The 12552-nt window shown below is 37.1% G+C and overlaps 1 protein-coding gene and 2 pseudogenes across 1 annotated transcript; 2 read left to right on the top strand and 1 right to left on the bottom strand.

Annotated features, from left to right (window-relative positions):
- The first annotated feature begins 930 nt into the window (after positions 1 to 930).
- Positions 931 to 1470, top strand: LOC147453145 (uncharacterized; annotated as a pseudogene).
- A 2802-nt stretch (positions 1471 to 4272) lies between these two features.
- LOC147453144 (uncharacterized) lies at positions 4273 to 6207 on the bottom strand. The gene is made up of 2 exons (XM_086519346.1): positions 5464 to 6207; positions 4273 to 4317 (listed from the first exon to the last, which is right to left on the bottom strand). Exons 1-2 carry the CDS (start codon positions 6205 to 6207, stop codon positions 4273 to 4275), a joined length of 789 nt encoding a protein of 262 aa, XP_086375472.1.
- Positions 6208 to 8663: 2456 nt separating this feature from the next.
- LOC147453143 (uncharacterized) lies at positions 8664 to 9202 on the top strand (annotated as a pseudogene).
- Positions 9203 to 12552: the final 3350 nt, after the last annotated feature.

Raw genomic sequence — 12552 nt, 5'->3', positions numbered from 1 at the left:
TTCTCTTCGTCTCTTTTTAATTGTTGTGCTTTGGGCAGGTTTTTTTTAAATGCACTTGTTATGTTTGGGGTGGGAGTGAGGGCAGAATTCGAGGAGATATGTACAGATGGTCAGTCACACGATCTGTAGTCTCTAATTTATTCACAGTTCTTGCCTTGTATTGTAAAATCTGGGGAGGTATGTACATATGGTTAGTCACACGATTGGTGGTTATTATCTACACGACCAAGGATATTATGATTGTCTTTAATTTATCTATGGGTTGTTACATTGTATTGTATTGTTGGGAAGGAGGCACTCAATGTAGATAGTAAGCATAGAACACCACATGGTGGTCTAGAGCAACATTCATGACATCAACACAATGAAATGACACAAATAGTTGTAGAAGTGAGAATCCTTTACATGTCACTTTCTCTGTTTGGGGTTCACATTCCCTGCATTCCCCGTGACGATTTGATCATGGCAATACCTGCTGTTTATGTCATGATAGCTCATTTTTTCATCCGAATATTTTTTGGGTTCCTACTTGCTTTTGCAACACTTTTTACGTGAATCTGAAGATGCCTTGGTGGGCTATTGCCCTAAAGTCTCTTTTTTATTATGACTACACTATCTAAAGCTCCTTGTCGCTTAGCTGATGATTGTAAATAAGTCACTGTGTTATGTTTTTTATGGTTGGTTCATTCCAGGACTTGAAGCAGGCAATGGTGACCAGGGAATATGAAGCTTTCCGCAAGAGACAAAAAAGAGCCTGATTAAAGAGAAGAGTAGATGTATGTTTGGTTGTTGAAAGAGAAGGGAATGAAGTAGGCAAAGGATTAGAAGACTTTTAAAAAGGCACAGGGCTTTGCAGAAATCATCGAGAATGAAAAAAGAGCAAAGATAGCGAAAGGGATTGCACAATATGTACTTCAAAGCACAAGTTGAATGGACTTGGACACCAAGAAAGACATCTTCAATCGGATGATTCAGCACCCTTCACTGAAAGATATCAAGAATGACAAAACATCAACACCCTGTTTTCCAGATACCCTAATAAGAAATATTCAAAACACACTTCAAGACTTGAGGAGGCCACAAACTGAAGATGAGATGTTCCTCAAGAGGCCTACCATGATGATGCTTCTAAACTCAAAAAACCCAGAAGAGGCACGAGGCCTTAATGTTAATGTTGTCTCCAAGCTACTTTCTATTCATAGAAGGAACTTGTATGGAGCCAAGTATTGGCTACTCCAACAAACTGAGAAGAACACTTTGTCCTTTGCCACATGTCATCGGAGTGTTCAAAAAAGTCGCATACTTGAAGAGGTAAAGGAGCTAATAGTCAACTTTTGGATGCTTGAGACTCGTGTATCCCCCAACAAAAAAGACATATGTCAAAAGAGAATTGGTCGGAAGGAGTATGTCGAACATCCCATCCATTTATTAGAAGTATCATAGGTATGGAAGAAAGTGTATGCCATGTAGTGGCTTTTTGTATTTGCTAAATACTCTTACCGGGTAGAAGCTTTTTGACTGCACAACCATTTGAATTACTTACATAACTATTGCCAGGTTTTGGTTGACAATTATTGACCAATATCTATCTATTTTGCTGCCAATTATGTGTTTCATGGTTTTTCTTATAGTTATTCTTTCGCAATGGATAGTTAATAGCTGTCAAATTTTGGTTGGTAGCTATCCATGTTTTATACATAACTCTTGCCACACTAATAGCTATCAAATGCAATTTACTTCATAGCCACCCACTAGGTATGTTGTACCATCTTATAACTAGCCAAATATATGTCGTAGTTGTTCACTAAATTGGCCAGTTGATAGCCGTCAAAGTTTGACCGGTAGCGATGTGTTGCTACATAACTTCTACCATGCTATCTGATTGGTATTGATATTGATATCCAATAATGACTAGTTTTGTAATTACCTACTTGTTGATAGTGATAGATACTAATAACCATTCTATACCTAGTGATCACTATTGATAGCTAATAATCAAGTATTTTCTTTAGGATGAGGTATTTCATAGCTAGTCAGAGATATTTGATAGCTATTCATGGCTAGTGATTGCTATTTCATAGCTAGTCTTTTCTATTTGAAATATATTTTATATATAGTAATTGCTATTTGGTAGCTATTGGTAACTCTTTGATAGCTACCAATAACTATTCATAGGTAGAAATTGCTATTTTATAGCCATTTATTGGTATTTGATAGCTAAATAATAGATATTTCATAGCCTATGATTGCCATTTTTTAGATAGTGATCGCTATCAATAGCTAATAATCAAGTATTTTCTTTAGTTAAAACTATTCCATAGCTAGTGATTGTTGTTTGATGGTTGTTCATAGCTAGTGCTTCTTGTGTCATAGCTATAGATATCTATTTGATAAATATCTCATAGCTAGTGTTTGCTACTATTTCATAGCCAAAGCTATTTCATAGCTAGTGATTGCTACACAATAGCTACTAGAACAACTCTTTGATAACTATAATAGCTAATGATAGCTATTTCATAGCTAGTGTTTACTATTTGATAGCTATTTTATAGATAGTAATTGTTGTGCGATAGCTATTGATGTTCATAACTACTATTTGATAGCTATTAATAGCTCTTTGATAGCTCTTTGGTAACTGCTATTTGATAGCTATTGATAGCTAGCTATTGGTAGCTATTCATAGATAGTGCTTATTTTATAGCTATTGATAGCTTTTTGATAGATATCTCATACCTAGTGTTTGCTATTTCATAGCCAAGGCTACTTTATCGCTACTGATCGCTACTCGATAAGATCTTTGATAAGTATAATAGCTTTTCATAGCTAGTGATTTCTATTTCATAGCTAGTGTTTAGTTTATAGTTGGTGATAGCTACCTCTCAACTATTGAAAGCAGTTCTTAGATATTTCATAGCTAGTTATAGCTATTGATTTTGATAACTGCCATTTGATAGCTATTGATAGTGAATGATCAAGTGTTTGCTTTAGGTGAAAGGTAATTTATAGTTAGTGATTGTATACAAAAGCTACTAGTAGTTGTTTGATAGCTTTTGATAGCTTTTTATAGCTAGTGATCTCTACTTTATGGGTATTTGATAGATAATGATAGCTTTTATCTATAGATATTTATAGCTAGTGATCTTTATTTCATAGCTTTTGATAGCTATTAATAGCTACAACTTACTATTGATAGCTATTGATAGCCAATGGGTAGCTTTGACACATGATTTCTTCGTCATTCAAGATTTCTTGTTGTGGAATGGATGCAGGCTGAGCTCTACCAATGTTTCAAGGATGCCAATCCGGATGTAGCAATCCATCTTCGAGCTTTTGAATCAGAGAAGACCTACTTTGTGCGAAAGCTAAAGAATAGGCTGACATGTTTTTGTATTTACCTTGTGAAAATTTCATATTTGAAGGAGGCTGTGAATCATATGCGTAGTCAAGCATTTGGAATGCATGGTGGGTTGTGAAATTGTGCATGTGTTGTGTGCAATGATTCATCACTTGTAGGAACATGTGTTGCTACAAAGTACAGTGTGAAGAGAATTTCAAAGCTTATAGATTCTCTATTGTGTCCCAAGCAAGCTGGATCTACCTACCATGGTCTAAAATCCCACATGGGTCAATGTACAAAATGTGGGGCAGAGAAATTTTTATGTTGTCCACAAGAGTTGCTAAAGGATGCAAGAACCATCAACGTCAAAGTATTTAAGGATGTGGAAACAGGCAAAAGTGAAGGTGGAAAGAAGAAGAAAAGGAAGAAACTTATATGCAAGGAGATGATCACTGCTGATTTGCTACAGGTATTCAAAAAAGATCTCCAGTTTTTCATCAAACATGACTTTGTGTATCGATGGCAACAGAATGAGATCCAGTCGATGCATTGATATTCCATTCAGGTCACCATTTTTGTACACGTTATCTACTATTGTGTTGGACCTGAGATATAAAAGACTTTGCACTTTTTCATTTTTGATGATAAAAATCACGACACTTTGTTTGTCCAACACTGCTTTATGCTACATTGGGAATGGATAAAAGATAAAGGCTTGGATGTTAGACAACAGTGGGTTTGGTCGTATGGGGTAGCATCGCAATTCAAGGTAAAAAGGCCTTGCTATTTTTGTGGTAGATATGCTGCTTTGACAGGGAAAGTGATGGTGTGGAACGTCTTTGGTAGTGGCCACAGGAAAGGAGAACATGATGGGACAGGAGCAGTTGTGAAAAGGGCACTTACACACGAGCAACTAAAGAGAAATGAAGCTATGCTCAAATGTGCAGCTGATGTTCTGCAAGTTCTTCACCAGCAATCTCCTTCAAGAAAAAGTCATTACCGAGGATGAGTTCCAAAAGGTAGATTTATTTTCACCTTGATCTCCCTTCTGAAATCTTTCTTTTTTTTCAAGTTTGTTTTAATTACTCATTATGTCTTGTTTTGCAAGATTGAACTCCTTGACAAAGACAATTTTCTTGGGAAAGCTAAAGGCTCAAGAGGGAAAGAAATAGAGGGCTCTTCTAGAAGGGATGCCTCTTTTCTCATGCACTACATGCCTACATTGGATAGTGCAACCTTCTGTGCTTTTCACATGCAGTATTCTGAAGATCTTGAGTTGCCAATATTTAACCTGAAGATATTTTCATGGTTTTTAGGGTACACTCCCCTTCAAATCAATGCAAACAAGATCATGTTACTTGAGAGAACTGCAGCACTTAGACTATTTGGATATGCTGCAGGATTCAATGCCTCAAGTGCAGGATACTTTCTTTTCTACTCTAGCTATGCAGCAGCAGTAGCTGAGGAGACAAATGTCAACCTTCTTGCGGGCTATAAAAGAAGAAATCTTTTGAGATATAGGGGTGACATGCTTAGAGATATGAAAAAAACTCAAAAACTGATGTAAATTTGACATTTTTTTGCACCAAAAATATCTTTTTTGAATTTGGATCTCCTTAGAAAGATTCAGTTCAAAGTTTCAAAGTGGAGCATTAATCTCCATCTGTGGTTGAGCAACATGGTTATTTGATCTCAACCATTGTAATTTCCTCCTATAGAACTAACTGAATAATTCCTTTAGTGCATTGCTCCTTCTTTGTCCCCCTCCCTTTCTAGTACATTTGAAAGAATAAGTCCTCGCTTGATAGTAGTGAGATTTTTCCATTCCCTGAGTATTCCATGTTGCAAGGGGTCCTTGTTTTGCAAAATATGGTCCATGCAGGTACAGAATATGCTAAAAATAAAAAACAAGTAAATTGAACTCAATAGGATGCAATGTAAAATACTATCCAGATTTTAGAAAGTAATTGAATACTCACCAAGTAATATGTGATGTCTTTTGCTCCCCAAGCATCTGTAATAGCAATTATTAAAAGATTTATTGTCTTTTTAAAGTCATCTTCATAAGTAGCAGAGCTAACTTGTTGTCTCAAAACTTTCAAAAAATTATCGAGCTTCTTCCACACTTTCATGCGTTTGTTGTCTACATCTGGTCTACTTTTGACATTGGTTGTTATTACACAAGGGTCCTTCAAGCAGTTCCACATAGCATCAACTTGTTTGTTGTCATGGTTACTCAAAAATCTCTTGGCTTTTGCTCCACCCATTGAAACATCTTCCAAAACATCACCCGCTCCTTTTGAAAGAGTAGGATCTTTTTTTAGATGCACTTGACCACCATGAAAGCCCATTTGAGAGAGCAAAGCCTCGCATTTTTCTATGCACTCCTCTGCAAGTTTACTTGGCTTAATAGAATATGCATAATCAAGATGGAGTCGAAGCAATTTGTCCAAGATTCTAATCTCTGCATGCATTGTACATATATGTACATTTTTAAAATCTCTTGTTAGAATTGGATCCCATATCATAGAAGACGATGAGTAGTCGATGACGTTTATACTATTTCTCGATGGTGGTTTTTCAACCTCATGTTCTGCAAGCCATCCTTTTGTTCCAGTGCTTTCCATGCAATATAGACATGGATACTTGGTATTGGCACCTCCACATACACCAAACATGCACTTTAATGCTTTTAGGTCGGCACTGAAGTGGCATTCTACAAAAAATTCACCCATGCCATCTACACAGAGTTTTTCGCCTGCATTTTGGTCTTGTATAACAGAAGGGATATCGGTCTGCAAAAAGAGCCATTTCAATGTATTGTGATTTTCTAATGGTATTTGAGCTGCTCCAATCCACCAAAGCTCCATTTCTGATTGAATTTTGTGGTATGGGGAATCAGGCTTACCCTGGCTATAGTCCAATGCTCTATTCATAAGGGATATGGATACTCTTTCCATTTTTTGACATTTCTGAATTTGAGCTTCATCCAATTTCATAACAAATATAAGTTTTCCTTCACAATCTAATTCTTGCATATTATAGTATCTCACCATAGCAGATTGAACATTTTTTATACTCATCCAAATGTTATTAAAAACATTATACTCAAAAGAAGTTTTTTTTTTTGTTTTTCATATGGCATCGTTCCTTCTATATGATAGTACTCTCCAAAATGTTCGGGTATTTCTTCGTTTAACAAAGTCCTAACTTTCCCAACATTGTGAGGCGTAGGATACTCAAAAGCTTTAATCTTTTAATACGTTAAAACCTGAAACCAGGTTTTAGAGATGGCCCTATAACCCCTTCTACTCACCCCCACTGTGTCACAAACTTCTTGCATTTGAGAAGGTTGGACCAGTAAACCCATATCTTTCAGTAAACTTTGAAATACCAATTTCTTCTAAGTTTGATTTTCAAGAAGTTTCAAAGTTTCAGAATATCACTTTTGTTCATTACCTCATTCAAAAATCTCACCCTTTCTTGAACATTGGACATATCAAATCCTAAAAGACTAGTCACATGTTCTCTAGTAATCTATAATCTTTCTTTTCTTTGTCCAAAACCTTCTGGTAAGTTTAGTACATCTCTTATTCGTTTTACTCCTGCTCTTAATCCTATTGGAGTTTCTTTTAAAGTCTGAAGCTCATGATTTTCTTGTTTTAGAGATGCTATTTGGTTTTCAAGTTCTAAAATTCTTGTTGCATTTGAAGACAAAACAGTTTTGAGATATTGAATGTAATGTGTATGATCAATGTGTAAATGAGATAACCTAGAACTATATCCTAGTAAGCCATCAACCCCATCACCAACAAATCTCATCAAATCATGAGATGTGTGAAAATATGGATACCTTTAAGTGCTATGATCCGATGGATACAAGCTCCCATCTGTCCATATATAAATGTGCTTCAATTTCCCTCATTGTGAAGTTATTGTGCTTCATTTGCAGTTGTAACTGGTCTTTGATAGACTCTCCGCGTAGTAGCATATTGTTGGCTTAGCTTAATGATCAAGTGAAACTTGCGGTTATCACTAATGGAAGATGTATTAGTCATTATAAGTAATGAAGGAGTGATTCAAAAGTGGAAACAAGTATTTGCCGCCAAGTGAAGTAAATGAGAACAAATTTCGAGGTGAGCCACAAAGGAATGTGAAGAAAACGATATCTTTTTGAATACTTAGAGATATGTACCTAGATACGCTTTAGATTGCGTAGATGTGCTTTATATGACCAAAACGGACAAATTTGGAGCCGTTTTGACCATAAACGACTGTGCTAATTAGTAATGTAGCCAATTCCTTACACAACCCTTTTTGAGTCGTTTTTGGCCCTAATGGTGGAACTTGCATCTTTGGAAAGGGAGGATAAGGAGTAGGTTCCTTGCCATTACATCTGTTTCTCTCCCTCTCTTTTTAATTGTTGTGCTTTGGGCAGGTTTTTTTTAAACGCACTTATGTTTGGGGTGGGAGTGAGGGTAGAATTCGAGGAGATATGTACATATGGTCAATCACACGATTTGTAGTCTCTAATGTATTCATAGTTCTTGCCTTGTATTGCAAAATCTGGGGAGGTATGTACATATGGTTAGTCACACGATTGGTGGTTATTATCTACACGACCAATGATATTATGATTGTCTTTAACTTATCTACCGGTTGTTACATTGTATTGTATTGCTGGGAAGGAGGCACTCAATATAGATAGTAAGCATAGAACACCACATGCTGGTCTAGAGCAACATTCATGACATCAACACAATGAAATGACACAAATAGTTGTAGAAGTGAGAATCCTTTAGAAGTCAGTTTCTCTGTTTGGGGTTCACATTCCCTGCATTCCCCGTGATGATTTGATCATGGCAATACCTGTTGTTTATGTCATGATAGCCATTATCTCATCCGAACATTTTTTGGGTTCCTACTTGCTTTTTGCAACACTTTTTCCGTGAATCTGAAGATGCCTTGGTGGGCTGTTTCCCTAAAGTCTCTTTTTTATTATGACTGCACTATATAAAGCTCCTTGTAGCTTAGCTGATGATTGTAAATAAGTCACTGTGTTATGTTTTTCATGGTTGGTTCATTCCAGGACTTGAAGCAGGCAATGGTGACCAGGGAATATGAAGCTTTCCGCAAGAGAGAAAAAAGAGCCTGATTGAAGACAAGAGTAGATGTATGTTTGGTTGTTGAAAGAGAAGGGAATGAAGTAGCCAAAGGAATAGAAGACTTAACAAAGGCACAGGGCTGTGCAGAAATCATCGAGAATGAAAAAAGAGCAAAGATAGCTAAAGGGATTTCACGATATGTACTTCAAAGCACAAGTGGAATGGACATGGACACCAAGAAAGACATCTTCAATCGGATGATTCAGCACCCTTCACTGAAAGATATCTAGAATGACAAAGCATCAACACCCTCTTTTGCAGATACCATAATAAGAAATATTCGAAACACACTTCAAGACTTAAAGAGGCCACACACTGAAGATGAGATGTTTCTCAAGAGGCCTACCATGATGATGCTTCTGAACTCAAAAAACCCAGAGGAGGCACAAGGCTTAATGTTAATGTTGTCTCCAAGCTACTTTCTATTCATAGAAGGAACTTGTATGGAGCCAAGAATCCGCTACTCCAACAAACTGAGAAGACCACTTTGTCCTTTGCCACATGTCATCGGAGTGTTCAAAAAAGTCGCATACTTGAAGAGGTAAAGGAGCTAATAGTCAACTTTTGGATGCTTGAGACTCGTGTATCCCCCAACAAAAAAGACATATGTCAAAAGAGAATTGGTCGGAAGGAGTATGTCGAACATCCCATCCATTTATTAGAAGTATCATAGGTATGGAAGAAAGTGTATGCCATGTAGTGGCTTTTTGTATTTGCTAAATACTCTTACCGGGTAGAAGCTTTTTGACTGCACAACCATTTGAATTACTTACATAACTATTGCCAGGTTTTGGTTGACAATTATTGACCAATATCTATCTATTTTGCTGCCAATTATGTGTTTCATGGTTTTTCTTATAGTTATTCTTTCGCAATGGATAGTTAATAGCTGTCAAATTTTGGTTGGTAGCTATCCATGTTTTATACATAACTCTTGCCACACTAATAGCTATCAAATGCAATTTACTTCATAGCCACCCACTAGGTATGTTGTACCATCTTATAACTAGCCAAATATATGTCGTAGTTGTTCACTAAATTGGCCAGTTGATAGCCGTCAAAGTTTGACCGGTAGCGATGTGTTGCTACATAACTTCTACCATGCTATCTGATTGGTATTGATATTGATATCCAATAATGACTAGTTTTGTAATTACCTACTTGTTGATAGTGATAGATACTAATAACCATTCTATACCTAGTGATCACTATTGATAGCTAATAATCAAGTATTTTCTTTAGGATGAGGTATTTCATAGCTAGTCAGAGATATTTGATAGCTATTCATGGCTAGTGATTGCTATTTCATAGCTAGTCTTTTCTATTTGAAATATATTTTATATATAGTAATTGCTATTTGGTAGCTATTGGTAACTCTTTGATAGCTACCAATAACTATTCATAGGTAGAAATTGCTATTTTATAGCCATTTATTGGTATTTGATAGCTAAATAATAGATATTTCATAGCCTATGATTGCCATTTTTTAGATAGTGATCGCTATCAATAGCTAATAATCAAGTATTTTCTTTAGTTAAAACTATTCCATAGCTAGTGATTGTTGTTTGATGGTTGTTCATAGCAAAAGAGAATTGGTCGGAAGGAGTATATCGAACATCCCATCCATTTATTAGAAGTATCATAGGTATGGAAGAAAGTGTATGCCATGTAGGTTTTTGTATTTTCTAAGTTGTCTTACCGGGTAGAAACTTTTCGATTGCATAGCTATTTGAATTACTTACATAACTATTGTCAGGGTTTGGTTGCCAATTATTGACCAATATCTATCTGTTTTGCTACCAATTATGTGTTTCATGGCTTTTTGTTATAGTTATTCTTTGGCAATGGCTAGTTAATAGATGTCAAATTTTGGCTGGTAGTTATCCATGTTTTATAGATAACTCTTGCCACACTAATAGCTATCAAATGCAGTTTACTTCATAGCCACCCATTAGCTATGTTGTACCATCTTATAACGATTCAAATATATGTCATAGTTGTTCACTATATTGGCCAGTTGATAGCCGTCAAAGTTTGACCGGTAGCTATGTGTTGCTTCATAACTTCTACCATGCTAACTGATTGGTATTGATATTGATACCCAATAATGACTATTTTTGTAATTACCTACTGGTTGATAGTGATAGATACTAATAATTGTTCTGTTATTATCAGTTGTGTAATAGCTATTGATCAGGTATTTGCTTTAGGTGAAACTATTTTATAGCTAGTGATTTCTATAAAATATCTCTTGATAGCTTTTTGATAGCAAGTGGTAGCTATTCATGGCTTGTGATTGCTATTTCATAGCCAAAATTTTCTTTTTAATAGGTAATCAATAGAGATTTTATAGCTACTCAATGACATTCTATACCTAGTGATGACTATTGATAGCTAATAATCAAGTATATTCTTTAGTTAAAGCTATTCCATAGCTAGTGATTGTTGTTTGATGGTTGTTCATAGCTAGTGCTTCTTGTGTCATAGCTGTTAAGTATGGAGCCTGATTTACCCTTGTAATTTTCTCTGGTAAAAGCGCACATTTGTAAGTCCCCCATTATGAGGAGAAGCCATCGTGCGTGAAGGAAAATCACTCACTGGAAACCAAAATTTTCACGGACAAGAATCAGCGGCAACTTTAAAGGCCTCGGGGGCGAAGGCCCGCGAGACTTTTTTTTTCATCGGAATATTCTTTTTCGCCAGAATATTATGGCCGGACGGTAGCCGAAAAGTGGTCGAAAAACAATCGGTCGGTTGGCCGGTGGCCGGTAGTCAATGGCCGATGGCCGGTGGTCGGAAGTCAATGGCCGGTGGCCAGTGGTCGGAAGTCAATGGCCGTTGGCCGGTGGCCGGATTCAAAAGCGGACTTGTCTTCTCAAGGGCGGCCACACATGGGCGGATTGGAGGGTCCGATTTGGACTTATTCGAACAAGGGCGGCTACACATGGCTGTCTCTCATAAGAGAGGGCAACCCTTTTGGCCTATAAAAGGAGGCCATTTCTACACACATTTCATAGTGTGAAGTTGATGCAACAAGGTGAGTGTGAGGTCGTGAGAGTGAAGCAAGGCGGGAGCTCCATTAAGGGTATAATCCCTTTGTAAACTACTTCTTGTTTTGAAGTACTAAAGCCATTGAGTGGCTGCTTGCCCGTGGACGTAGCCCACATTGGGTGAACCACGTATATCGTGTGTACTCTCTCTCTCTCTCTCTCTCTCTCTCTCTCTCTCTCTCTCTCTCTCTCTCTCTCTCTCTACTCTATAATCTCGTGTATATAAATCTGTCTCTCTCCATTAAGTAATCTACTCAATTATCTATTTAGCTACGTCTTATTTCCTAACAACTGGTATCAGAGCAAGGTTTGCTCGTAGCTAAATTATCTCAAGGAAAGGATTCCTTGAATTGTGTGGGAGTTATGGCGGAGGAAGGGAAGCTCAAGATTGAGAAGTTCAACGGCAAAAATTACCAACATTGGAAGATGCAGATTGAAGACTATCTCTACCAGAAGGAACTCTATTTGCCGCTAGGCGGTCTTGCGAAGAAGCCCGCAACAATGGCAGATGAAGCATGGATTGTCCTTGATCGAAAGGCACTAGGAACAATCCGGTTAATCTTGGCGTCAACGGTGGCCTTCAATGTTTCGGAGATGAAGACCACGGAGGATTTGATGAAGTCACTTGACGACTTCTACGTGAAACCATCGGCATCCAATAAGGTATTTCTTATGAAGCGCTTGTTCAATCTAAAGATAGAAGAGAATGGTTCAGTTGCAGAACACCTAAATGACTTTAACACAAACATAAGTCAACTTCGATCAGTGAAAATCAATTTCGATGACGAAGTGCGAGATCTCCTTATACTATCATCTCTACCGGATAGTTGGGACAGCCTTGTGATGGTTGTAAGTAATTCTATCTCTGGCACAAATACTCTTAAGTTTGATGATGTTGTGGGTGTTCTCCTAAGCGAGGAAATGCGAAGGAGAAGCACAGGAGAATCATCAAGTGCTGCACTATCCGTGGAAACAAGAGGAAGGCTTAAGGAGAGGTTCA

This window comes from Adiantum capillus-veneris, chromosome 8 (genome assembly GCF_014529385.1).
Source record: "Adiantum capillus-veneris isolate H3 chromosome 8, ASM1452938v2, whole genome shotgun sequence".
Taxonomy (NCBI): domain Eukaryota; kingdom Viridiplantae; phylum Streptophyta; class Polypodiopsida; order Polypodiales; family Pteridaceae; genus Adiantum; species Adiantum capillus-veneris.
This window is presented reverse-complemented; position numbering and strand designations above follow the sequence as displayed.